At 44.1% G+C, this 27,857-nt stretch overlaps 1 protein-coding gene across 2 annotated transcripts; it reads right to left on the bottom strand.

Moving 5' to 3' along the window:
- Positions 1-1,064: 1,064 nt before the first annotated feature.
- CPA2 (carboxypeptidase A2) lies at positions 1,065-23,736 on the bottom strand. 2 transcript variants are annotated; one of them, XM_023207819.1, is made up of 11 exons: positions 23,326-23,736; positions 21,320-21,401; positions 20,527-20,661; positions 19,549-19,644; positions 17,145-17,246; positions 15,070-15,168; positions 13,499-13,609; positions 12,324-12,414; positions 10,540-10,739; positions 8,019-8,103; positions 1,065-1,302 (listed from the first exon to the last, which is right to left on the bottom strand). In XM_023207819.1, the coding sequence occupies exons 1-11, from the start codon at positions 23,394-23,396 to the stop codon at positions 1,115-1,117; spliced, it is 1,260 nt and encodes a 419-aa protein (XP_023063587.1). In that variant the 5' UTR covers positions 23,397-23,736; the 3' UTR covers positions 1,065-1,114. The 2 variants fall into 2 exon arrangements, with proteins under 2 accessions (XP_023063587.1, XP_023063589.1); XM_023207821.1 differs by lacking the exon at positions 17,145-17,246.
- Between the last annotated feature and the right edge of the window lie 4,121 nt (positions 23,737-27,857).

The raw sequence follows: 27,857 nt of genomic DNA, 5'->3' as shown, positions 1-27,857 counted from the left end.
GGACAAGGCCTGGCACAGTACAGTTGCTTAATGAGTATTTACTGAATAAATGAACTTGAAAGTCCATTGCTAGCCCTAAAATGCTACACTCTTAAGATGAAGGGGCTGACACATGCTACACCGTGGATGAATCTTGAAAACATTATGCTAAATAAAATAATGCCAGCCACAAAAGGGCAAATACTGTTTAATTCCACTTATATGAAGTACCTAGAATAGGCAAATTCATAGAGACAGAAAGTAGCTAGTAGTTGCCAGGGGCTAAAGGGCAACAGGAATGGGGAGTTATGGTTTGATGGGGAAGAGTTTCCATTTGGGATGATAGGAAAGTTCTGGAGATGGATGATGGTGATGGTGGCATAACGTTGTAAATGTACTTAATGTCACTGAATTGTACACTTAAAAATGGTCAAAATGGTAAGTTTTATATATAATTTAACACAATAAAAAACTGTCAAATGGGGCTAGGCACGGTAGCTCATGCCTGTAATCCCAGCACTTTGGGAGGCTGAGACGGGCAGATCACTTCAGGTCAGGAGTTCAAGACCAACCTGGCCAACATAGTGAAACCCTGTCTCTACCAAAAATACAAAAAGTAGCTGGGTGTGGTGGCAGGTACCTGTAATCCCAACTACTCAGGAGGCTGAGGCAGGAGAATTGCCTGAACCTGGGAGGCAGAGGTTGCAGTGAGCCGAGATCGCACCATTGTACTCCAGCCTAGGTGACAGAGCGAGACTCCGTCTCAAAAGAAAAAAAAAAACTGTCAAATGATGTTGGGAGCACTCTGCTTAGAATGGATTTTTTAAAAATATTATTATTTTTAGAGATGAAGTCTCCCCATGTTGCCCAGGCTGGTCTCAAACTCCTGGGCTGAAGTAGTCCTCCCACCTCAGCTTCCCAAAGTGCTGGGATTTCAGGTGTAAACCACCACACCTGGCCTCAGGATAGATTTTTAAAAAGATGAAGGGGTACAATGCCATGACTTGCTGTGTTTGAGGGCAGCAGAAAATGGAGAAACAGTGCTCCCAGATCAGGCTTAGAAAAATAAACAATACAACCCAACGTTGCTTCAAACCAAAGAGATTTTAATGGCTCTTGTTTCTTCCTCAGGGCCCTAATAGGGGTGGTCTCGCACATGCTCCATAACTGCCTTCAAGCCAAGCCAGGTCTCCTCAGCTGTGGGAAGGATCTGATGGGCTGGCAAGAGGAAGCCATAGCGCCCTGTGTCTCTCAGTTCAAAGGCAAATAAGTACTTGATGCCGTAATCATAGGACCAGTCAATGCTTCCTCCACTGGCTTGGTCTGAAGGGCAAATGAGAATAAAGTTTGGTTACGCGACTCCCACTAGCCTTCACAGTAATGGAACCTCTATATTAAATTCTACCTTCATAGGTAAGCCAGGCCCCTAGGTGTGAACTGTAAGAGGGGGAAGAGTTTAGTAGAGGATCACATTTATGAAAAAATACAATAATTTGAAAAGCAAAAGGTGTTATTCAATGGACACTGAACTGAGCCTTCCTTTGGTGTTCTTAGGAGCCTGTGGTTTTACCCACGCCATCCTAAGTGGCCTCTTCTCCACCTTAGGTAGGCCACACCACTTCCTTCTTCAGAAGGTACAGACATGGTTTTCTCTAGTGGGAGTGGAGGGATTATAAATGCAGTAAGAGGTTCGGTCCCTATCCTCAGGGGACTTTCAGCATTAAGGGTGTGGCAGGCTCTGCTCTGCTACCAAGTTGCATGTCTGGCACCTCTGTGTAGTGGGTTCAGCCAACACAGTAATGTGCACCTGAGATCTGTGTGGCTGCTGATGTGACAGATGATGAAGGAAGATGGCATTAACCTACGAATCAGTCATGACTCAGAGAAGCCGAGCAATGGACCAGCCCTGTGGCCCCTCCCAGGAAGGGCAGTTAGAGGTCACAGGAGGACTTGGCTAGGGCACAGATGGTGGAAGAATGGAGCTGGAAAGACCAGAGAGGTTGTACCAGAAAAGAATAGGGCTAGAGGTTAATATTGTAAATTAATATTGTCAAATCCCATGAGTTGTGTCTTTGCCTTCACCCAGCAGAGCAGCTTGGAAATTAATGCCTGGTAAATAATAAATACTAAATGGTTGTGGATTTGAACTGAATCCTCCCTGGACCAAAATTACCCACTCACACCTTTTGGTGTGGCTACGTGACACAGCCAATCACACTAAGAGGTCCACTGTAGACAGAATACTGGCCTCAGATAAAATCCCAACCCTATAAATCATTATCTGGGTGACCTAAACTAAGTCATTTATTTCCAGATGCTTCACCTGTTACATAGGGATGATATAACTACTTGTTTCACAGGGCAGTGAGAATTAAATAGCATAATGGTTGTGATGACACTAGTTGGCTGTGTCCTCAATGTGCTAGGCTCTATGTTAAACTGGTCCATGAATCTCTAGGTAGGTACTAACATTATTCCCATTTTACAGATGAGGAAACTGAGATTAAGAGGTTAAGTGGCAAGGGGTCGTGGCTCTCTGCCAACACTTAGGGGACCAAGGCAGGAGGATCACTTGAGCCCAGGAGTTTGAGACCAGCCTGGGCAACATAGTGAGACCCTGTCTCTAAAAAAAAAAAAAAAAAATTTTTTTTAATGAGCTGGGTGTGGTGTCGCATGCCTGTGGTCCCAGCTACTCAGGAGGCTGAGGTAGGAGGGCTGCTGGAGCCCAGGAGGTCCAGGCTACAGTGAGCCATGATCCTGCCACTGTACTCCAACCTGGGCAGCAGAGTGAGACCCTGTCTCTAAAAACTAAATAAAACAATAAAATAAAAACAGATATTAAGTGAAGGAGCTAGGATAACGTATGTAGAATAAGCATTCAATAAATGTCAGTTATGTTTATAACTATCATTGTCAATAAATGACCAGGATGCAATCAAAAAAGTTAGGTCACATTAAGGATCGGAGTTACCTGTGGGAGAGCATTCACCAGGAAACGAACAATCGTCGTTTATATAGTACTTTAGAATTAGGGAACACTTGTATTCCACGTATCTTTTGAACCTCTCAACAACCTATTTCACAGATGAAGAAACCAAGGGAGGATAAGTGACTGGACCATGGCTACTTGGTTCCAAAGTGGCAATGCTATAACTCAAACCCAGGGCTCTGTACTCAAGCTCTGTGTTTTATTTCCCCACTGTGCCAGTCTGAGAAAGAATTCAAAGAACAACTTCTGGGCCAGGTATAGTGGCTCATGCCTGTAATCCCAGCACTTAGGGAGGCCAAGGTGGGCGAATCACCTGACATTAGGAGTTCAAGACCAGCTGGCCAACATGGTGAAACCCCACATCTACTAAAAATACAAATTAGTCAGGCATGGTGGTGCGTGCCTGTAATCCCAGCTACTCGGGGGGGTTAAGGCAGGAGAATTGCTTGAACCTGGGAGGTGGAGGTTGCAGTGAGCCAAGATCGCCCCATTGCACTCCAGCCTGGTGAGAGAGCAAGACTGTTTCAAAAAAAAAAAAAAAATTAAAAAAAAAAAGAACAACTTCTGAGCCAAACACCTACTGTAGCACAACTCCTCAAAGCCCTTTCCAGATGGGAAGCTGCCCAGGAAATACCTCACCCACTATAACCATATGGCCACCTCTTGGGTGGAGTGAGGCAGGTGTTCTGCCCAGAGCTGCATACTGACCTGAGGCAGGAAGCAAAAAGTGCTGAATTAAAACTAGTGCTTAGAGGTAGAACTTGTCCCAGCTGGAATGAGGCCAGGATAAGAGTCAGCTGTGGACAATGATGCAGCTAGAACTTGCCGGGCCATTCACAGTCGGGCTCCAAAAGATCATACAGCAAATCCTACACCTGTCCAATATCTGCTTATTGGAAATATCTTCCATTTCTGTGACCTCACCAAAGAAAACATACTAAACGTCAGCTTCCAAGGTCTATCTTACTAGTAAATACCTCCAGATAAGATGGATGAAAAGCTAGGTTCCTTGTAATAAAATGGCTGAGACCTATGTAGGGGTCTCGGGGATACACAATGCTATTCGGCTGACACTCTGAACTCCAGCCTCCACTCAAAAGCTGCCAAGCAAAGGCACTCATTCCTCAATCTTAAGCTGCCATCATGTCTCAAGCTGGGTCCATCCTCTGTCCCCACTGCCACCACTCAGAAGGCCCTTCTCCCTGGGGGTATCCCTGATCAAAGTGAGGACAATCCCATGTGGAACATGGTTAAAAAGTTCTCAGCAACTGTAAGCAAATCAGTCTTCCCAGAGAACTGCCTAAAAAATATGTAACGAGAGGCTGGGCGTGGTGCCTCATCCCTGTAATCCCAGCATTTTAGGAGGCCGAGGAGGGCAGATCATGAGGTCAGGAGTTTGAGACCAGCCTGACCAATATGGTGAAATTCTGTCTCTACTAAAAATACAAAAATTAGCAGGCATGGTGGTGGGCGCCTGTAATCCCAGCTACTCAGGAGGCTGAGGCAGGAGAATTGCTTGAACCCAGGAGGAGGAGGGTGCAGTGAGCCAAGATCACACCACTGCACTCCAGCCTGGGTGACAGAGCAAGACTCCATCTCAAAAAAAAAAAAAACAAAAAGTAACATGAGCACCAAAGCTGTTCATTCCATTTAACTTGACAATCTTGCCTCAGGAATATACTCCAAAAAGATCATCTAAGAGAAAAAGGAGTTTATACAAACATGTTTATAGTAGCACTATTTAGCAAAAAGATGAAACAATCCAAAGACTCAGTAATTGGGATATAGCAACATTATGGAATAACAAAAAATTAGAATGTAAATTCATAAAACTGTAGAGGAAATGATATTAATTTTTAAAAGCTGAACATACCGGTAATCCCAGCACTTTGGGAGGCCAAGGTGGGTAGATCGCTTGAGGCCAGGAGTTCAATACCAGCCTGGCCAACATGCCAAAACCCCATCTATACTAAAAATACAAAAATTAGCCTGGCATGGTGGCACACACCTGTAATCTCAGCTACTTGGGAATCTGAGGCAGGAGAATCTCTTGAAGCCAGGAGGCGGAGGTAGCAGTGAGCCAAGATTGCACCACTGCACTCCAGCCTGGGTGGCAGACCGAGACTCTGTTTCAAAAAAAGAAAACCATGACTGGCAAGGGTGCATTCCCATGATTCCCGCCATCACCCCTCCTATGGCTGTGGCTACATCCAAGCCCACAACACATCCAAAGACATGCTTCTCTCATTCCATCCTGAGCCACAACTTCTGCCCACCTCTGCCTGTCCTCCTTTCCCCAGCTCTGGAACCTCACTGCACTGGTCATTTCTTTTCTCTCCTGTATCTTCTACCTCTCCCTCTTTATTTGTTCTTTCCCATAGTCAATAAATACATCTCTTATCTCAAAAAGAAAAAAGGCTTCCATTCTGCTCTCCTTCCCTTATCCACTCTTCTGAAACTGCTCTGGGTAAAGGTCACCAGTAAACTAGTGATGAAAATTCAGCGGAAAATGTCCTGTCCTTATCTTAGTTGACTTTTCATGGCCTTCACCATTGTTGACCACCGCCTCCTTTTCAATAATTACTTTTCCCCTGGTTTCTGACATCCAGGGTTCTCTGCCTTTCTGCCTAGCCCTTGCTGCTAACCCCTTCTGTGGCTTAACACCTTGCTCCCTGCTTTGCCCAGGGTTCCTCTCACTCCAAATATTCTCCCTGCTCTACTGGTCCAACCACCCGCTCTATACCAACTCTTCCCAAATCTCTCTCTCCACAGAATCCCAGGGCATGTAGTCCAAAACCTACAGACCATCTCCATTTGAATACCCTACAAGGAGCTCACCCTCAATATGTGCACAGTTGAACTCATTATCTTTGCGATCTCACCCCTCTTTCACCTTCCTGGACTTCTCCCTCAGTGACTGGCACCACTCAATGACTTTCAGTGAGGATCTCTCCCCATCCAATAAATGACAAAGCTTCTTGGCTTTACCTCCTAAATCCCTTCTATCGTCACTGGCCCTGCTGTAGTTTGGGCCATCGTCTCTCACCTGAACTCCTCCTCCTCTTCCTATGGGATGTCTCTACTGCAGTCCCTCATCACTCCATCCACACTGCTGCTATGTTTTAGCTAAACACAATGCCTCAACTCCCTCACCGTCCTGCTGAAAACCCCCCAATGGCTTTTAGAATCCTCTGGGTTAAACCTAAACTCCTTACCACGGCACACAAAACCCTGAACTTCCCCAGCTCCCTTTTCTCCCTCTTTCGTTTCAGCAATCTCAACCTCCTTGTAGCTCCCAGAACCCATCATGCAGTTTTATACTTCTACGCCTTTGCATATGCTGTTGACTGTGAGAATGCCCCATCCTTTTTCTCCTTTTCTATCTTCCTGGTGATCAGTCTTTACAACCCTACCCTCTTCCTACATGAAGTTTTTCTGCTTCCGTCAAATCCCCCAATTTTCTAATACTTCTGTACCATGTATACCCTACTATTGCACACATAATACAAAAGCTCACTAGCCTTCCTGTTCATCTCTTCTATTAAAGAGTTCTTTGTGGGCACATTATGTCTCCAGTGCTTGGCATAATGCTTAACATATAATAGATGCTTAATTTAAAAGTCTGCTAAACAGAATGGGTGGCCAGGTGTGGTGGCTCACGTCTGTAATCCTGGCACTTTGGGAGGCAGAGGCGGACAGATCACCTGAGGTCAAAGTTTGAGACCAGCCTGGCCAACGTGGTGAAACCCTCTTTCTACTAAAAATACAAATAAATAAATAATAAATAAATTAGCTGGGTGTGGTGGTGGGTGCCTGTAATCCCAGCTACTCCAGAGGCTGAGGCACAAGAATCCCTTCAACCTGGGAGGTGGAGATTGCAGTGAGCCAAGACGGCGCTACTGCACTCCAACCTGGGTGACAGAGCAAAACTCCATCTCCAAAACAACAACAACAACAACAACAACAACAGAATGGGTGCCTATTAAAGGCATTGGTTTCCAAAGGATCCTTGGGCATGGAAGCACTAGAGAACTCCTGGGCATGGAACTGTGTGGTCCTGAGTTTCCAGTTTTGTCCATAAGGAAGGGATCGTGCCTTTGAAGGACTCAGAACCTGCACAAGCATGCTCTGGGATTTCCCAAAGCACTGTAGTTGTTTCTTGTTTTTATCTCAATCTATTGGGGAAGACGAGGGACTAAAAAGTCTGACAGCAGGCTCCCCAGACTTATTCCTCATGCTGCCGCTATTCCTGACTTCTCCTCCTCCATCTCCACATACTCTACATTAACACATGGCTGCCAACAGAGTCTATCCACAGAACCACCTGGGTCCTCTTCAAGAGTCACACCCATTCTGCCCCCACAGTCCATGGAATTCTAAAGGCATGAGCCCCTCTTAGCCAGGAAAGGGAAGATAATAAAACAACCAGGTCTTAGGCCAGGCACAGTGGCTCATGCCTGAAATCCCAGCACTTTGGGAGGCCTAGGTGGGCAGATCACCTGAGGTCAGGAGTTCGAGATCAGCCTTACCAATATAGTGAAACTCCGTCTCTATTAAAAATACAAAAATTAGCTGGGCATGGTGGCACACACCTGTAGTTCCAGCTACTTGGGAGGCTAAGACAGGAGAAGTGCTTGAACCCAGGAGGTGGAGGTTGCAGTGAGCCGAGATCATCCCACTGCATTCCAGCCTGGGCAATTGAGCGAGACTCCATCTCAAAAAAAAAAAAAAAAAAACAGAGCCAGGTCTGATAAAGGCTCATTTTTAGATAAAGAAATTCTACAGAATGAGAGTGAGCTGTAAGGATCTGAACAAGCACAGGACAGGGCACAAAACATATACTTAGGGAGTCCTTTGTTCCAGCCATCACACAGTAAGTATCTCATGGAGGAGACTAGATTCACTGAGGGAAACTGGGGAAGTTTGGGTTCCATGCATGAAGACCTATCCCTTTCACATAAAGGCATGTAAAAGCTTTGGCCCAAACTCACACGGTGCCTGCCATCTTAGTGGGTCATTCGTAAAAACTTCCAGCACACTGGATACTTACAGATGACAGAGCAGATTGGTCCCACTTTGTACTTGGTGCCATGCAGGCTTGTCAGAGATTGGGCAGCCTTTTGGGCCACTTCACTCTAGAGTAAGAGAACCAAAGAAAGGTAGACAGATAACACTTGTCTCTTGGGAGATCAGCTGCCCAACAGCAGAACATAGAATGCTCTAACTTAATGCTCCAGTTAATTGAGGTGAAGGCACAATACCCTTTTTATTTCAACCATTTTCACTGGGAAGTAAGCACAAGTTCACTTCTATTGGCTTTGAAAATACAACATGAAGGTCCTCATTGTCTATGTGATCATCCTGGTGTTTGCAACACTCATGGATTCATTATTTTGCCACCAGTTCTCCCTGGTCAGGGGTGTGGCTAGAAATAGGGTAGATTTAAGGGGTCTAAAGAGAATGTGGACTGACCCCAGGACATATGTGGGAAGCTGACTTTTCTTTTACTAAATCCCTACATTGGCTTATTTCCCTATGGCTGTCTCTTTTTCCAAGAAGTAGAGCTCAGAAAAATATTTTCCATTATTTGAGGCTTCCAATTTTGACTGATTGAGGCTTTACTGTCCTTGTCAGGGATAAATGTAAGGTCTTGAACTTGGATCCAGGAAAACAACTGTACGATTACCAGATGGGGGAAACCTGGCTTGGTCGAATCCTTGGAGAGCCTGGGGGTTACTCTTGTCAATGAGCCCAACATGAGTCAACATTACAGGGCTACAGCCAAAAAACTAATGTGATCCTCAACTGAATTTGCAGAAGTGCACAGTCTGGCTGAGGGTAGTTATGGTCACACTCTGCTCTGTGCTGGGTAACCCACAACACACATTTCACATTCACTTCTAGGAGCTACCTGCTATAGTTTGGGTGTTTATTTCCTTCAAACCTCATGTTTAAATCTCATCCCCAATACTGGCGGCAAGGCCTAATGGGAGGTGTTTGGATCATGAGGATAGATCTCTCATGAATGGCTTGGTGCAGTCCTCACAGTTAGGAGCGAGTACTTGCTCTATTAGTTCCCTCGAAAGCTGGTTGTTAAAAAGAGTCCGGCATCTCTCCACTCTCTCTCTTGCTTCCTTTCTCACCGTGTGATCTCTGCACCATACCAGCTCCCATTTGCCTTCCATGAGTGGGAAGCAGCCTGAAGCTCTCACCAGATGCCCAATCTTCCAGCCAACAGAATCATAATCCAAATAAAACGTTTTCCTTAATAAATTACCCAGTCTTAGATATTTCTTTACAGCAATGCAAACAGATTAATACACCACCCTTGAAGAAGCATAATCAGAAAACAACAACCAGAATAGTAAGGAACTTGAGCCCATAATACGAGTGCTTGAAGGAATTGAGGTTATTTAGAAGAAATAAGAGCTAGAAGAAGCAGGCTGGTGGTCTTCCAGTAATAGTGGATTCACCTCTTAAAGGGAAATAAGTTTGCTCAGTAGAACCAGATGATAAACCAGGGCTGATAGGTGAAAAACACAGAGATTTCGCTCTCTATAAAGAAGAACACTAACAACCTAACAACCTTCCCCGACACAGAATAGGCTCCCTTGAAGGCAGGAAGCCATCTAATCATAGCCTAGATTGACTATCTGCGAGAGGTTTGAGCACCAGGTTTAGATAATTTAAGGTCATCTAGGTCTAAAAAAAGAACATTTTAGAACATTCTTTTTCCCTGATATGACCTTGAATGGTAATACTCGCCATCAAAAGCTCACAGAGCTCAAATCTAACTGATGAGATGAAAGGCACACTTGAATGGGAATAATATAGCCTATTTCTGCGTGGGGCTGCCGACAATAATCTACTCGAAGGTAAATTGACAAAAAGGTTCCAATTCTGGGCTTATTTCTAACATATGGGTTTTACAAATCCAGCCTAAAAGCCAAATTGGAAATATTTGCACATTCTTTTTAGCTGGGGATAGCTCTTGCTCAATTGTGAACAGCCTCCTGAGATGTCACCATCTGATCTAAGGCTGGGGCCAGTTGGCTTATTCCTGAAACAGGAAGGGTGACAGAAGGTATCAAGTTAGGGAAGTGAGTGTTTTACCCCCAACATCATACACCAGTGCATCATCATGGTAGATCACAGAGCCAAAGTCCCCAGAAAAGTATAAGACAAGTTGCTGAGAAGCAGAATTGCTCAGCTTAGAGCATCTGACTACCAATCCAAGAGTCTCATATCCAAATACGAGGGTTTTCCCCCCCATATGCAACGGAAAAGCATGTTCTGGGAATCTATGCTCAAACCAGGCTCCTGCTCATCTAGATTAAGGTAACAATAACTTCATGAATTCTATTTCCCAAAGAAACTTAGTTTAGTAAAGTTCAAAATGAGTCTTTCAAACCTTTGGCTGCATATCATAATCTTCTCTGTGTCTGACTTTATGTCTCATTCATCGTTGTAATGGCACACCTCCACCTCAGGGCATGACTTTATGCCTGAAACTTACTTGACCACACAATGCACGTTTGTTGCTGGGCTGAAATTAAGTTTCAGAAACTCACCAGCTCATCAGAGTTATCTGGTTTGGTACATTTGTACCCGTAGGGGAACATCAGCAGCTGGGAATAGCTGTGGAGGGTAATGAAGGCCTTGACTTTTCCATGACTCTTGATGAAGTCCACTATGGATTTCACTTCAACTTCAGAGTTGGCACTGGGTCCATGGTATGAATCAGAGCAAGGGTTGCTGCTGGCTCCAGGTCCTGGGGAGATGCAGAAGTGCAGAAGTAGCCCAGTAAAGAGATGCAGAAGTAGCCCAGTGAGGACAGCGAGCTCTAAGAAGACACTGTAGGGAGGAGGTCACCACGCATCACTAATTTTCTCCTCTGGAAGTCAGGGCAAGATTGTCATTGTGTTAGATCAAGTGTCTTCCAAAGGTTATAGTCAGAAAGCCTAACTGAAGTGATTCTGGACACATCTCTTCTTCAAAAAATATGGTTTCTCTATACAGTAGAAAGAGCCATCTAATTAGATCATCTCCTCTCTGTAGGAGTTGTTGGAAGAAAAGGTAGATTTAATATTATAGATGGAATTCCTGCATTGGGTGGGAGTTTAGCAAGTTCATTTTCTGGGATCTCATCCAATTCTTAGAGTCCAAGAGTAGAAGATTCTATGCTCTGTAATTCCAAGGCACAAAGCCACAAATGCAAGGAACCTCTGACACCCTTTGTGCAGTGAGGAAATCATGACTACATTTGACAAGGCCACCTTTGGCCTTGATTGTCTCAGCAACTAGAGTGGTTCAAGACCCCTGAAATGGGTCCATTGTAGGCCTGGCCAGGGTTCTCACTGCTAGAGAAACTTCCAGGGGATGAGTAGGGGTTAGGATTCCCTAGGCTCCCCATGTGATACAGACAAAATGTCACCTTATTTTAAAATGATTTAATGAAAATAATATTGGGGAGGATTGACATTGAACTGTGGGCCATGGCTCAGTATTGTGCTTTATTTTTCCCCTACACTAAAAAAAAAAAAAAAAAAAAAAAAAAGAACTGTAAAAGCAATGAATGAAGTTGCCACTCATCCGTATCCTGTAGCAATTCTCTAATATGTCCTATCTTAGCTCCATAACTCTAATTAATTAATTTGTCTTACAAATACGTAGTGATTGCCTTCTGCATTGCAGACACTGTGCTAGCTGTTAGGAATACTTCAGTGAAAAAGACACAGCTCCTGATCTCAATCTTATCATAGCCTAGTGAGGGGGAAAAAATTTTTAATTCTATGGTTAGTGAGACATAAGGAGTTTTCTCCAGTGGCTGAAGGCATAAAGGAGCCCCTAACTAGCCTGCCACGGAACTCCAAAATGTAAGAGCTGTCACAAAGCCAGGGCAGCAAGCTCACATTTTATATTTGAATCTGTTTTGAAAGTCAGTTTCTTCATCCTGTGTGTACGTACTTCTTTTTAGTTTTCTTTCTCGAAGCATCCATAGATGATGTAATGCTTCTCCTTGGAATAGATCCTAACCCCCTCTAGTGGCTGGCTCAGGGCTTCCCGAGTTCTCCTGCCATTGCGCAAAGTCTGCTCTGGCTGCACAGAAGGCTAACCGGGCAACAGCTTGTGGGAAAACCAAGATGTGAGACAAAATATATTAAATGCTGCTCAGTGCTCTGTGACAGTACTGTGCTCCTGTGAAGTGAATTTAGTTAAGTGTTTTTCAAAGAGGTTTTTAAATGGCTTAAATCCTGGATGGGCTTAGCCAGCTGATGCACTGCAGGGCCATCTGAACCAGTTTGTGGGCCAGACCACGGGTTGACCATCCCTGGGGGCAAGTCCCAGGGTTCACCTCCAGAACCTGCATCCCAGTTCCGGTTAGGATCCACACCAACACAGAGGCTTCCAGATACCTTGGACCGGGTCTTCCGCCACATACGATTCTGTCAGATCCCACCCAAAAAGCACATGGGAAAAAAAGAAAGAGGGTCATTCAGCCTGATCAGAAGGTTCCTTTAGAATTCTGTCAATTTCCCTAGTTCTCTGGGGCACTCCTTTCCCTTGGTTGGGGCGGTGGTGGACAGTCCTCATACAGGTTCTGCTAGGAGTTTCTCTGCCATTTCACCAAAGTGAGACATGAATACACCCCCATCTCCTCAAACGAACCTGCCAAACACGTGTCATGGAACCCTAGTTCTGTCCAAGGCCAACAGCAACAACCAAAAGCAGAAGAGAGGGTTCTGTGATGAGACTATTTGGGGGAAAATATAGGGCTAACTTGGTAAACTTTCTTCAGAACTTCTAAGGATTGTTAATGTCTTGTTTTTTATGAACTTCTAAGAAACGGATATGGTGGGTGGTGTTTCCTAGACTTGACAATGGAACCCTTGATTCATGTGGTATCTCATGGGATGAGTACTAGTATTAGTATGAGTTTCTTTGAAAATGTCTTTGAAAACGCTACTGTAGTTAGCTCTCACTAAAAATAAACTTGAAGCTGTCATTCATTTTGAATATATGTGGGGGTCACAGTTGCTACAATAGTGTATTGTAATGAGATTTTAAGGGGAAAAAAACTACGTAACTCTTTTTAGTGATATTACGGAGGATTTCTCCCACAGATTTTAAGTAAAACGCTAGATGCACTGTACTGCCCACCTAAATCCTACTGCAATCTAATTGTCAGCAGGTAACATCCGCCTCCTCTTTTCTATCAATCCTAACACAAAAAAAACAGAGATAATTGGAACAAATCTCCTAGATGACTCACGGTGAACACTGAGCTCTAATAGCCCAGCCTAACAGCTGAAATGGGCTCTGGCTGAGGCAACATGTAAAGACATCATGCATTGGAACAAGAAGTGATTATAACCACTTCTCTATCCCTCATTTCTGGGCGACTACTGAGAAATTAGGCATTCCATTTAGAGTAAATCAAGAAACGAATGACTACTTTTATTTTACTTTTGAAGTTCCTACATATCTCCTTAGGTCCTTGTTGAAGAAGGGAAAAAAATCCAGGCTTACTTTGGTTTGAGAGAACACGTATCCATCAGGGTTTGTGACTGGCAGGAGGAAGATATCCAGGGTGTCCAGAATGGAAGTGATGGATGGGTTCTTTACATAATCAGAGGCAATCTGAGCAAAGACAAGATAGATACATGTCAACCTCACACACCCCTTTTGTCAGGAACACAGGACAGAATAGTAAGGGAGTGTTTTTTTTCCAGATGTGAACCGGGGATCACTATTGGTCAAGGAAAGTCTTCCAGACACCCAGCAGTACGGTCTCCTGCAATGTTAATGTGTTGAATATGCTAGCGCCTATACTTTTATTTCTAGTCAAAATAATTTACTTCTATTGAGTAAAAATCAGATATCATGTATCTACTCTCTTTCAAAAGCAGTAACATTCTTCCTGTTCATTCCAGTGAGACATTTTGCAATAGTGAGCAGTGATATATGTGACTTATGTGGACCTATGCACCAAAGAAATTTTGTCTGGTATTCCTTAATCCCCTACATGGGCTAACTTTCCAAAAGAACTCACAACAAACATCAGATTACTTAAATATGCAGAGACATTGCTAAAGACACAGAGAACCAGTTAAATTCCATTTGGGGAATTACATTTTTACTTGCCATCAACTGCAGTTGAGTTGAAGTTTCTGCTGGATTAAAATTTATTCATTTCCTGTGCTCAGCCATCCTAAGGCATTATTATTCAACCGTTAAATATCCATTTCATAATACCCTAAAGGTAACCGCATTTTAATTGAAGGGAAAAATGTATCAGTCGGTATGCACGTGGTTGCACATGCTTGAATGATCTGATGTGGATTGATTTCCTCTGCTCATGAATTAACATTCTGATTTATAGCATGTCATTTTTGAATTACTTAAGAAATACCAGACTAGGTCACTCCCAGCCCCATGTCCTGACTCTAATGCCAACAAACTTGTGGAAGACAGATCTTACTACACCCTACCTTAAAAATCAAAGTTGGGACATTTTCAGAACAACCCAAACACCCTTAGCCAACTCCACTTTGGATCTGTGGGTTAAACTCTTCTTGCACCTGTTTGTATTTTCCAGCTGACTCCCTTTCATGATTTTTTAAATTTCTAGTACATCACACCTCAGCCCTCAGGGTTCCACGCAGCAAAGTGGTTTTTCTCTAGTCGGTTCTTATGCTGAAGTCTGGCTCCCAAGGGTCCTCCCTGGCCACCCATTCCATCTCTTTAGCTTACTGAGTCTTCCCCCCCCCCCCCCCCCCCCCCCCCCCCCCCCCCCCCCCCCCCCCCTCCCCCCCCCGCCCCCCCCCCCCCCCCCCCCCCCGCCGCCCGCTCACTCAACAGCAATCACCACATCGTGGTGTCTTTTAGCAGAGCGCACAGTGGGCTGCCCAAGGGGGGGAGCCTGGGGTACTGGATGGGGCAATACCAAAAAAGGCTGGATGGGTTCACTTCCAGCCCGTGTGACAAGAGAAGGGTTTTGGCTGAGAGTGCCAGCCATCAGGACCACTGGGACTGTCATGGGTTTCAGTGGGCCGGACCCCAGAAAGGTAAAATAAGTGAGGAATGTTAGGCAAAATGACCTTATTTGCTGTCCAAAGTGCCGTAGCTTGTGTAACCCACTCTCGAGCATGGATCCCAGCATCCAGCCAGATAGCTGGCTTGTCTCCTCCGGTGCTGAACTGCAAAAGCAAGTGTGGCAATGTGAACGGCTCCACTGCTGTGGCACCTGGTTGCCCCCTCTCTACCCCAGACCATCCTTCTCTGTCCCTCTCTCTGTTCTTGATGTGATTGACAGAGAAGGAAATACAGACAGTGATGCTGTCGCCTAACTCTCATTTAAGGAGAATTTTCTTTTGTCCCCTTCTTCGAATGCAAGTGTAAATGCAGACTGAGGGGCATAGACAACTCTCCTCCGATGTTTGTAAAAGATCGTTGTAGATAATGACAGGAAAATATCTTCATATGCTGAAAATTGGGGAAAAAAAAGGATTACACGGTTTCATTTTTATTTTTAAAGAAACTAGTTCATTTATATACACACATACATATGAGAAAAAAAGGAAAAGGAGAAGGACGAAGAGAGAAAAGGAAAAAGAAAAGAGAGAAAAAAGTAGAAAAATATACAACAGATTGTTAATAGCTATTATCCCATAGTTGTGGGATTAGAATTATGAGGATTTTTTTTCTTTTTTGTTTCTTTTGTTGCTCTATTTTCCAAATGTATGCAATCATAGTGTTTTATTATAAAAATGCTTGTGATAGCCTTTTGAGACCTTCATAAAAACATGATAGCAAACCTCTGGAGGTACTTTCCAGAGTTTAAATTTTATGATCTAAGTGACTTAGTTTTATCTGAAACAGTGGCTTTGCCAATTGGATCAGTAAATGGGGAGGAAAAGATTATTTTTGCACCATCAACTTCTATCTCTGTGCAGCATTCTAAACACAGCAGATAAGGTAAATGAGAAATGCAAATCCTTGCTAAAAATTACAGTTCATGAGTTCTAAGAGTTTTAGTTAAAAGTGTTTTGTGCCTTTTCCTCTAAAGAGCTCAAACGTAAAAAGCAGGAACTTTCAAAAACACAGCATCTTCCACCGCCAAACCACCCCGGAAAAGGGAAGGCCAGGGAAGACCACGGTGGAAGAGAATCTGGGGTTTTCTGACCCAGTTGGTGGGCGGGGGTTGCGGGTAGAGGAAATAAAAAAGAAAGAAGGGAGGTAAACATTAGCAAATGTATCCCTGTGGTATAAAGCAGGCAAATCACTCCTCTCAGGCCTGCTTTGGGAAAAACGCTCTGGAGAAATCCATCTGTCCCAGTTAGTCAGTTGGTTCCCAGCCATAACGTTTCCAAATTTAGCGAGGAGTTGTGACATTACCTCTTTTTGATTTTTTTTTTCTCTTAACAAACTCTTTCTAGGAAATCTGGGGAAATAATTTTCACTGTTTTTGAGGACAAAGTGCAAAGCTTGAAATTATGTGCACAAAGACGGTCAGAGGTTACGAGATGGCGTCAAACCCTAACCTCTTTCCGTCTATATCCTTTTTCAAAAGATCTTCGTTCAGGGCATTTGTCTTTGCGGTTTAGGGTTTAGTTGTTCTGCATACGACCAGAACTCTTCTTTAAAAACTGAAAACAAAAAAAGAAAAAAGAAAAAGAAAAAATGCAGCTTAGGCAATTAGTGCTTTTTCTTTTTTAACTGGCGTGCTTGTGTGTGTGTGTGCGCGCGCGTATGTGTGTGTGTGTTTAAAGAGGAAAGAAAAAAAAGAGAAGGGGAGGGGAGGCAGAGAACTCCCAGCTTGATGAATTACAGCCCCCAGCCCCCAACCTCCCCCGACCCGCACCTCCCCCTTCCTCGGCTCCTATTGGCGCGTTTGCCCCGGTTCCCCGGGAGCTCATCTCTCAGGACGCGAGCACTAATTCACTCCTGCAGACCTGCGTCAGCTTGCGCAGGAACAGAGAGAAAGAAAAAGAAGGGGGCGGGGGTGGGGGAGTGGATACTCAAAACCAGCGAGGACCGGTTAGGAGGAAAAGAAAAAAAAATAAAAAGTAATAAAAAGGAGCCGCTCTGTAGCACAAGCCGGGACTGCTGGCTAGCCTGGGAGGAGGGGGATTCTAGAAGCATCGAGAGGAAGAACCGCCCCTGCACCGTGTACCTTGAGCACGTTCAAAGGCCGCTTCTCAAAAGAAGAGCCAATATTCACTTTGCTCACTAGACCAGGGTGCTCAGCCACGAGGTTATCCATTTCTTGGAAAATCTGAAATGTTTCAAGTGAATAGATAGACATTTGCGAGTGAACCATCTGTTGCATGAGATCTGATCCCCTGGTGATTTTCCCCATTCCCTTGGGACACAGGGGAGGGGGCAGCGCGGCTCGAGCTATAGGATCGGAGGGTTTGGATCCAGCTGAGTGCTGCTGAGTCTATCGGCGTCTGCGGGGGCTGCAGTCCAGCCGGCTCTTTGCAGTTTTGTGCAAAGCAAAATGACACACTTCCCTGGGGTACTTGTGGCTTTTGGCGACCCCAGCCCTTAGGTGGAGTTTCTCGCCCTTGCTAGCGGAGGAAAACAAATGGTAGTGCCCCCTCAACCCCAAAAGGGATGTAGAGGCGATCGCTACAAAATGTCTTCCGGCTAAATCAGGCCCGGGGACAATGGGGTTTCTGCTGCAGACGCACTAAGGCCACCGGCTACTCCAGCTCCTATTTTCAAGGCGACTGAAATTTTGTGCATCTGGGGAGCCCTAACTATGTCCCTTGCTGGGATTGAGACGTGTCCGGGTGCGTTTGGAGAGCTAGCGGGAGGAAATCAGTCCCTCCAGCTGTTGCCAGTATTTGCACTCCGTAGGAGACAGACATCGGTTTGTCTGGGAGGGAGGGAGGGAGGACGTCTTGTTTGCTCCACTTCCTTTTCCTCCTTATTCTCTGTGCTGGTCCACAGTCCCCTATCTGAAACCCTTGAGGCCATATATATTTCAAATAAGATATTTTTTTCAGGGGAGAATTTTAGAAAGGTAATAGGAACTATATATTATGTATTACACATGGGACATTGCTCCGTATTCAAGCACATTAATATTTCTGGCAGTGAAACAAATGAGCAGTGAGGCAGTTCAGGTCAGATTTTGCTCCCAAATGAGTTTAGGTCAAATCAGCTTTTCCCATCAAATAAATTAGGAGAAAAAAATGTTTAACGCTTTTTGCATTTAAAAACTGCCAACTTGGAGACTTGGTGCCTACCAGATATCTCTTCTCTGGCTCTTTCCTACTCCCCATGCCACCCCTTAGCCCTACAACCACCATCCCCTCCGGCCCCTTTCCATCCCTCGACTCTTAAGTCATTGCAGATAGATTCCCGTGGGCCTGGAGAAGGGCTCTGTGTGAGAGAGGTAAATGCAGCACTGCCCAGGATCCCCACAGCAGCATGGAGTAGCCGATGCAGGAAGGGGATAGTCTCCACAGAAACAACAAAGCCCAGGAAAGACAGCAGAGACTCCATGAGGGTTTGCTGCCATGAGGTCTTACAGAGCACATCCCTGCGAGGCAGAAGTATAGGATCTGGAGGCAGGGAACCTAAGGCCAATTCAGGCTGACTCCCTAGAACTAAATCATAAAGAAAACCCCAACTTTCTATGCCCAAGTAACAAAAGGACCGGGGCTAATCCCTTTGCACCTACCCCCCCCCTCCTCTTTCTGGCATGGCAGATGAAAAATTGAAACTACCTCTAGTTGGTCCCCTCCGGCAACAAGTCAGGTTGGTTGCAAGCCAAGTCTTCATTTGCATAGGAGTATAACTTTGCAACTTCACTTCAGCCTCTGACTGGCTGCTTTCTGCAACCAATCAGACTGATCGAAGGCTACTACTTCATTTACATAGGGCGTACACCAAGTAACCAATGGGAAACCTTTAAAGGGTATTTAAATCCCAGAAAATGCGGTAATGGGCTTTTGGGCCCCTATGCTCGGGCTGCTCGCCACCTGTGGAGCATACATTTGTTTTCAGTAAATATCTGCTTTTGTTGCTTCATTCCTTCCTTGTTTTGTTTGTGCGTTTTGTCCAGTTCTTTGTTCAAGACGCCAAGAACCTGGACACCCTCCACCAGTAACACTTGGATGGAAGTCAGAGGCGTCAAAGGTGGTCCCTGATTCCATCATTAGTGGCAGCCCGGAAGCACAGCTCTTACTTGGCTTTGTGTCCTCATTGCATCGTCAGTGGCAGCCATGATGGCTTCCCTGGCTTTGTGAGCAGCACAGGTCAGAAGTCAGCAAGGGGGCTTAGGGCAAGATCACCAGCCTGAGGGCTCTGCTTGTGGGTACCCTTTAGACACTCCACAGTGGGTGGCTGTTGAGATGAGCAAGTGCACTTCAGCTCCTATAGTAAGCAGGAGTGGATGTGAAGCCAGTGACACTGGTACTGGCTGTGAAATCCTAAGGAAACTTAGAGAAGTTAGAAAATAATAGAAGAATAATTTCTAGGCCATTAAATCACCACGTGGAAGTATGAGCTTTGTCCCTAGAGGAGAGAATGGCCCGTCTCTGTAATGTTCATTTTGAAACACCTACCTCTTCCAGGGTATGGTAGGCACCAAAACTGAAGTTACCACTCCATTCTCTTCTCCTGTTAAAAAGCATTTCTTCATTCTCTTTGTCCAACAGGACCTAAGATAAAACAATTCTATCTATGATTGGTTTACAGCAATGTATTTCAGTCTGTAATTGTGAAGGAAAGGGTAACACTCGGGTCCCCAGTACCAAGCTTTCTTCTTCTTGTCCTGTAGGCTTTGAGGTCATGACTTTCCCTTATTCTGGCCCCACTGTGAAAGGGGATGGAGCATTAATGGGACTTCCTACCAGCCAGATGCTGCAGGTGTGCCAGGGTGGATTTGCAGCCATGGTTTTATGGCTCATCTTACCTTTCTGGGAGCTCAGGGCCTGAGTTAACCTCTGAACAAAAACTAAATCAGGCCAGACTCAGTGGCTCATGCCTGTAATCCCAGCACTTTGGGAGGCCGAGGCGGGCGGATCACTTGAGGCCAGGAGTTTGAGATCAGCCTGGGCAACATAGTGAAACCCCGCCTCTACTAAAAATACAAAAATTAGCTGGGCGTGGTGGTGCATGCCTGTAGTCCCAGCTACTCAAGAGGCTGAGGCAGGAGAATCGCTTGAGCCTGGGTGGCAGAGGTTGCAGTGAGCCGAGATTGTGCCACTGCACTCCAGCCTGAGTGACAGAGTGAGACTCCTTCTTTTCCTTCTTCTGCCTAACACCCTTTGGTTTGTACTTTATATTTCATGCTGTAGCCTCTCTTTTGCCCTTTGCCTTAAATTCTTTGTTACCATATTCTGCATGTGCCAAATGCGAAAGGGAGAGAGACAGTGCCCTCCTACTCACCTTGCAAGGGGAGCCCAGACTGCTGGAAGGTCCTTGTGGTACCCACAGGTCCCTTCCCTGCAGAGAGTACTCAAGCATGAAAGAAGATGGAACTGAACTGATGTTCATGTGGCCCAGCAAGCTGCAGGAAGGTGAGTCCGTGGCATAATTACCTGCACATCTTCAATCATGATGGAATAGGCAATTCCCTGGGATTCCAAGAATGCTTTGACTGCCTGAACGCTGACAAAGGGAACTCGGACGTGGGCTGTCTCCCCTGGGGTGCTGGGTGATCTCCAAAAATCAAGCTGAAAGGGATAAAAGTCCAAGCCAAGGCAATGAATGGGCTATTCTGGGGAATGGACAGTTCAGCACTGATAGATTTCTAGAAATCAATTTGCATCAATTTTATCTTGAGTCCACAAGTTTCGGAATCATTGTGGAATCACTATGATACTGCAACAACGGCTTTTAAACATCCATGTGTCAGCAAATCCATTATATTGTTTCCCCTGCCCCTATGGCTAGATATTAAAACTGGCAGAAGGAAAAGATTATTAATACAATGGCAGTTTTTTTAAGCTGGGATTCTAGTGATCCAATTCATTTAATAATAGGATATAAATGCTATAAATTATTTTACAAGGGAAATATGCACTAAGGGTGCTTAATTTTTGAAAGTAACTTTCACATTTGATATCTCCTTTCGTTCTTACAATAAACCTGAGAGATAGAAGAACGATATATTTATCGCCATTACTCTGAATGAGAAAATGAGACACAGGGAAGGTAGGTGACTTGCCCAGTATCCTGTAGTTGGGACCAGAGCCCAGGTTTTCAGAAACCCAGCTGCATGAGTTAGCATTTCACACTATGTCATGGGAGTCAGAATACAGTCCAAAATAGATCTCAATCGTGTTTAACTGTATTCGTTCTGGGAACAGAAACTCGCACTAGATCAAATACCTGGAGATGTTCTTGAGCCTCCAATTGTAGCAGATTTTTAATTTGTTCTTCGTTGCTTGGTACAATCTCAAGAACTTGGTCTCTAAAGAAAATTAACCACAAATGTGACCTTAAAAGCAAAACCTGGACACTGTTTCCTGTTGCTTTCTGCACCTGTTAGTCTCTGTGTATAACAGGTTAATGCAACGGTCAATAATCTCTGTGACAATCCAGAAACTAATAAATAGTATACTAAACCCACATCGCCAGAATGAGAAGGTGATACAATGGCATTATTTCCTCCCAAGAAATGTTATCTAAATAATAATGAAGAGGTGTGCCTACTCCTAGCAGGAAGCCTGCCATTAAAGTTACCTTTCCCTTAGCTAATGAATCAAATAACACCTGCTGCTCGTGGAGTGTTAGCTTTTAATACTTGCCTGTTCCTGTTGTTCAGAAGTAAGTTTTTAAAAAGTGGAATAATTTCGTGCTTGTAAGAGGAAACAGTTCATATGTGGCTAGTAGACCTAAGGGTTTGTTTTTAATGGTTTTGGGGGTTTTGTTTGTTCCTTGTTTTTGTCAACTGAAAATGTATCAAGGTTCTATCCCCAAACCCCATTCATGTGGCCCAAACATGGGGCATGGCCAGAGATAGTTGGGACCTTGACAAATTATGTGTCATGCCTCTCTTTACACACACACACACCCTTCATAGGGAATGAAGGATGAACAGGAAAGAGAAATCTCAAAACAATCAAGCACATATCTTTACGAAGAATTCCCTTGGTGACAGAGCTTCCCCTTCTAGCCTTTCTCCAAGTAGGCAGACTTCCTAAGTCATTGTCCCAACCATTTGTAAAGTGGGGAAGGAATCAATACAATGAACCATGTACAGGGACCAGAATATGGGTCTTCTGAAACCAAGCCCCATGCAATTTCCTACGAACTCCAGTGGAATACAGAAGTGATGGAACATGAGCTCTTTGAGGCTCATCTGCCACAAATGGTCTGAAAATTCTTCCATTTAAGTCTCATTATTTTTGGTTAATGCATGGACTCCCAGGAGTCCTCCTTTAAAATGGGAAGGCACTGAGAAAAGTAATACAATAGGCTCATATTTCCTGGTGTGTGTTCTGAAGAACAGTAGTTCTTTGAGTTACTCAGAGACAGAAAAGGAGGAAGGAAGGAAGGAAAGAGGGAGGGAGGGAGGGAAAGAAAGAGAGAGAGAGGAAGCAAGCAAGCAAGCAAGCTGGAGGCAGTGGGTAGTTGATAATTTAAAAAAAGGGTACATGCTGCAACCTAGATCCCCTCTTATAGATTTATAATGAACACTGATTTAACCAAAGCTCCTAGAAATCCTACAGTTTGTTTAACCCTCTGATGCCCACATTTATTTGACCAGTGGCTTTTTGGAACCAAACTTATTTGACTATTTTCTTAGTTCCCTGGAACACTCTTCAAAAAATGCCGCCTAAAGCCCTTAATAGAATCATGAAGCAAAGTACTTTGGAGCAAAGATGAGTCCTCCAAAGCCAGGAGAGGAGGAGTTGAGCTGAAATCTATAGCCCTGGCATTTCCACTTCATGAGGTTCCACCGCCTAGATGCTGAATCTAAAGATCGGCGGGTAGGGGACAAGGGCTAATGTGAATGGTAAAGCCCAGAAGAGCAGGAGGAGGTGAGAGAGTAGCCTTGACACCAGCTGAGTTACCTGAAACAAATGGCTACACAGCTGTATTTTCCTTGATGTCTATCAAGCCTACAGTCTGATCACTGGAGGGAAAAATGAGTAAGGACAGCGAGAAATAGGGTTATGTGTGTTCAGTTTTCCCTTTTGTCTTTACCTTTAAGTGTCATTCATCTCTTTTTTGATGATCCACTCCTATTTTTCCCACTATCGACTTATCCCCAAATCTAAGAGAACTTCTCTGAAAACACTGAACACTTATACCCATTTACTCTGTAACAATCAAAGGTTCCATCAATCAGGTAAGTAAAATTCAAAGAAGCACCAGAAAGCATAACTTACCCCACAAATGTTTCTAGACAGTAGATATGCCCAAAAAGGGCACCAAAAAACAGGATCAACCTCATGGCCATGGGTTTTCCTGGAATCCAGAATTCAGAGTCCTTCCTGAACTTTATTTATAGGGATGGCAGCTGAGGGTGATGTGCTGGCCCTCTGAGAACTCATGTGAATTCCCACATGGGAAAATTCCCACCTGCGTGTGAAATTCTTAAGGTTGTAGACATCCACCTGTGTGATATCACCAATCTGTACATTTTCAGTTCCTAGGATAACAAACGTTGATGTAAAGAGACCAAAATTGCTAGAGCATACCAAGGGCAGTATAGTTATGATTGAGAACATAAAACACCACTAGCTACCCTGCGATAGAAGCCAGATTAATAGACCTAGAGGTTAGTCTTTTCTGGGTCTCTGACAAAAAAAAAAAGCCAGAGCATTTATAGTAATTACTCAGGCATCATGTCTATCACATTCCATTAGCTTACTCGTTTGTTTATTTTTATAATGTTTACCTTGAAACACTGCAATCACTCAGTTCACATCTGCTGAGTGTCCCTGTAGATGTGACCCATTCCAATCCTCACTCTATATTAAAACAAAACAGAAGGCCTTTTAATATTCAATTTTGCACTGTCTCAAAAGCGATCCATCTGCATTTACACCAAATTGATATCCCTCTTTCTGTGCTTTTTCCCAAAATGAAAATGTCTTTCTGATGACATTTCCTATAACAAGCAACAATGAAGTTGCTTGTTATAAAAAGTATGAATTAAAAGGAAGTGTTTTCTTTAATGATCAACAATTCTTCCATCCAAAGAAAACCATTTGGCATATATCTTTAAAAATTTCTTTCTCTGCTTTCGAGTTTTTTCTTAAACAAAGATTAGACCATATCGCGTATACTGTTCTTTAAACAAAGGTGATCTTTTCTTGTTCATGAACATAGATCTACATTAATCTGACTTTGTTCTTCATTGCTTGAGAAGAAAATACACCTGTTTATTTTTAGAAACCATAGTTTATTTAATTTTAGCTGTTCATACACATTATATTAAGCCTAGAAAGACTCAACCACAACAAGCAGCAAGGAAATTTTTGTCTGTCCTCTGTGTGTCAAATTTATCTGCACACACTTTAAATCTCTGGGTTTGCATTCTCAAATATCTGCTTGAAGGGGAAAGATATATACACAGTGTTTCTGATTTCAAGAATGACTGGATTAACTTGGTTTTTCATTCTCTTGGGAGTCAGAGAGAAGACAGAAACCAAAAGGCAGATGCCATCATTCATCCTCATGTCCCCAGCATCTATCAAATAAACAGGAGTTCAATAAATTGGAAGTATGTACTTGGAGAATCAATAAAAGTTTCCTGGAAAAAATGGAGTTTTCGGCTGGGCATGGTGGCTCACACCTGTAATCCCAGCACTTTGGGAGGCCAAGGAGGGTGGATCATGAGGTCAGGAGATCAATACCATCCTGGCTAACATAGTGAAACCTCATCTCTACTAAAAATACAAAAAATGAGCCTGGCGTTGTGGTGGGCACCTGTAGTCCCAGCTACTTGGGAGACTGAGGCAGGAGAATAGCGTGAACCCTGGAGGCGGAGCTTGCAGTGAGCCGGGATCGCACCACTGCACTCCAGCCTGGGCGACAGAGTGAGATGCCTTCTCAAAAAAAAAAAAAAATGGAGCTTGAGCTGAGACTTTGGGCAGGCAGGATCTGCCAAGGCAATTGTGAAAAGAGCCTGAATTTCTAGTGGCAAGAAAATATGAGCTAGACAGGGAACCAGGGGAGAGCACATGATACACATCTGGGTTAAGGGGGAAACTTGGCCCAGCGGAGCAGGGACTTGACCCTGGGAGTGGTGGGGAAGGTAAAATACCAGAAAGTGGGCTAGAAGGCAAAGGATCTCACAATCCATACAGAGGAGTTTGCTCCAGATGAAATGGAGAGCCTTGGAAGGTTTCTGAGCAGGTAACTGATTGATGAGGGCAATGCTAAAAATTGTGAACCTTGCAGGATGGTGCCTGGCAGAGATCCTCTAAGCAGGGAGCCAAATAAGAGCCACTTGGGGAAACCCAGATTTAGGATGATACCTCTGGACTTGTGGATGGCAGAGGAAATGTCTGAGATGGGCTGCCGAGACCAGCTTAGTCGGGGAGACCCTAACCCAGTGGTGCTAGAGGAATTAAAAACACACACACAGAAATATAGAGGTTTGAAGTGGGAAATCAAGGGTCTCACAACCTTCAGAGCTGAGAGCCCCAAACAGAGATTTACCCACGTATGTATTAACAGCAAGCCAGTCATTAGCATTGTTTCTATAGATATTAGATTAACTAAAAGTATCCCTTATGGGAAATGAAGGGATGGGCTGAAGTTAAAGATGGGTCTGGCTAGTTATCTGCAGCAGGAGCATGTCCTTAAGGCTCTGCAGCAGGAGCATGTCCTTAAGGCACAGATCGCTCATACTATGTTTGTGGTTTAAGAACGCCTTTAAGCGGTTTTCCACCCTGGGCAGGCCAGGTGTTCCTTGCCCTCATTCCGGTAAACCCACAACCTTCCAGCGTGGGCGTTATGGCCATCATGAACATGTCACAGTGTTGCAGAGTTTTGTTTATGGCTCATTTTGGGGCCAGTTTATGGCCAGATTTTGGGGGGCCTGTTCCCAACAATGGGCTTGAAGAGAGATTTCAGTGGAAGAAACACGAGCCCATGGTGAGTAATAGGTGCATGACTGGATATAGAAGGAGAAGGTGGGGAAAGGAAGTTCCAGCGAGTGTTAAAGCAGGGACAGGTAGCCACCTCCATGGCTGCACCACAACATCTCCCCATCCATTGTGACACTGTGTGAAGTTCCACTGTAAGAATTTGTTTTGATTATCTCCCCTACTGCTAAGCTTTCAAAAAGAAATTTCTGCTGAGAAGTGCTACTCAATGATTGAGTCCACTCTAAGTGCTAGGAACATGCTAGCTCTCTTTCCTTCCTGGGAAGAACAGTGGAGGGGGGTGTTGAGCTTAGAGCTATAATGGGAGTCCAAAAGATGCCTTGCCCCCACCTCACTCCTGAGTCCAAAGGACTCAAAGATGATGCCTGAGTGACAAAAATAAACATTCCCTGGATGGATGTGTCAAGTAAAAATTACAGAAGGCCATTATTTTGGACCAAGCTTCCATACCAAACCCCAGCAGACCAGACTAAAAATCAAAGCAGAGCCACCCATGCTAAGGACCCAGGATAAGTTGTTAACTGACCTGAGAAATCAGGAGAAAGAGATAACAGGCAATTTCCCAAATAGGCCAGTTTAAATCTTCAACAGGCATGATAATGAAGTTCCTTTGCTTTAGTCCTTACACAAAAAATGTGGCCTGAAGTCACCTGAGTTATTTTTCTATTGTGGTGTCTCACTGTCCCCACCTTAAAAGAAAAGTAGCTTGGAAAGACTAATAGTCTTTGTTTTTTGCTTCTGCGCTATCCAGCCCATCTTTGTCTGTAAGGCCAAGCCCTTTTGCTTAGCTCATGAGAACACTCACTGTGTTTTATGGGATGAAGTGTTGCCCTATTCTAGAATCGCAAATAAAGCCAATTGAGATCTTTAAACTGAATTTGATGTAATTTTGTCTTTTGAACGGTGAAAATTATAATTTTAAAAAATAAATAGAGGAAGTTAGAGAAGGAGAAAGCACAAGCCTTCGTAGGAGGTTGTAGGAAAAACTTAAGAAAGCTCTGTTTTCTGTTTCTGACAATATAAACTGATATATATCAGAATAGGGCATCGTCATTTCTACCTCCTCACCACTATACAAGCTGGGTGAAATCTATTTTTTTAAACAGTCATATTGAGGTATATATGACATATAATAAACTGCAGATATTTATTTTTAAATTTTTATCATTGTCTTAAGAAACTCAGTCTATAAACCACATATATTTAAGACATGCAATTTGATATGTTTTGACATAGGTATACATCCATGATGAAATCACCACCACAATCAATATCACATATCACAGATCCATCATCCCCAGTAAAATCTGTTTTTGAGAATCATTAAGAAAATCTCCAGCCGGAAAGAGATCATTGAAGCCTCCTTGCTTTGCAGAAGAGGAAAGGAGGCCCCGAGAGGAGAAGCGACTTACACAAAGCCTCAGGGTTCATCTGGGCTAGAGCAGGCACCAGGAGCTCCAGCCTCAGACCCTGGTTCACTGTTCCATCCAATTAACCAAGGTAATTCTACTCGGTTCTAGGAAAAGACCATGTTAGACCAAATGCTTCTTCATCAACCTATCCCCTAGGAAGCTGTAATTCAGAAACAGAAAGATGATAGCTCCCTTTAGAGAAGTGCTTGAATAGCATATCACTCCCTATGAAGATGATGTTAGGCACACTTCGCCTTTCTCGCCCTTTAACCCCAGAAGGTGAGATAGCCTAACGGTAGGGTGAGTAGGTCACTAGATGGGACCATAAGAGAAAGAACCACAGATTGAAGCCTTCGGTAGAGTTACCAGACTCTAAAGCACTTCAGACTC

This window comes from Piliocolobus tephrosceles, chromosome 8 (genome assembly GCF_002776525.5).
Source record: "Piliocolobus tephrosceles isolate RC106 chromosome 8, ASM277652v3, whole genome shotgun sequence".
Classification (NCBI taxonomy): Eukaryota; Metazoa; Chordata; class Mammalia; order Primates; family Cercopithecidae; genus Piliocolobus; species Piliocolobus tephrosceles.
The sequence above is the reverse complement of the archived record's forward strand: the minus strand, read 5'-3'. Positions and strand labels throughout refer to the sequence as shown.

Coding starts and splice junctions, on each gene's coding strand:
- CPA2 (XM_023207819.1), bottom strand. CDS start 23,396: ATGGCCATGAGGTTGATCCTGTTTTTTGGTGCCCTTTTTGGGCATATC. Junction 19,645..20,526: donor TCATGATTGAAGATGTGCAG/GTAATTATGCCA, acceptor GTTTTATCTTAG/GTCCTGTTGGACAAAGAGAA. Junction 15,169..17,144: donor GGCCTTTGAACGTGCTCAAG/GTACACGGTGCA, acceptor TTGCTTTTGCAG/TTCAGCACCGGAGGAGACAA.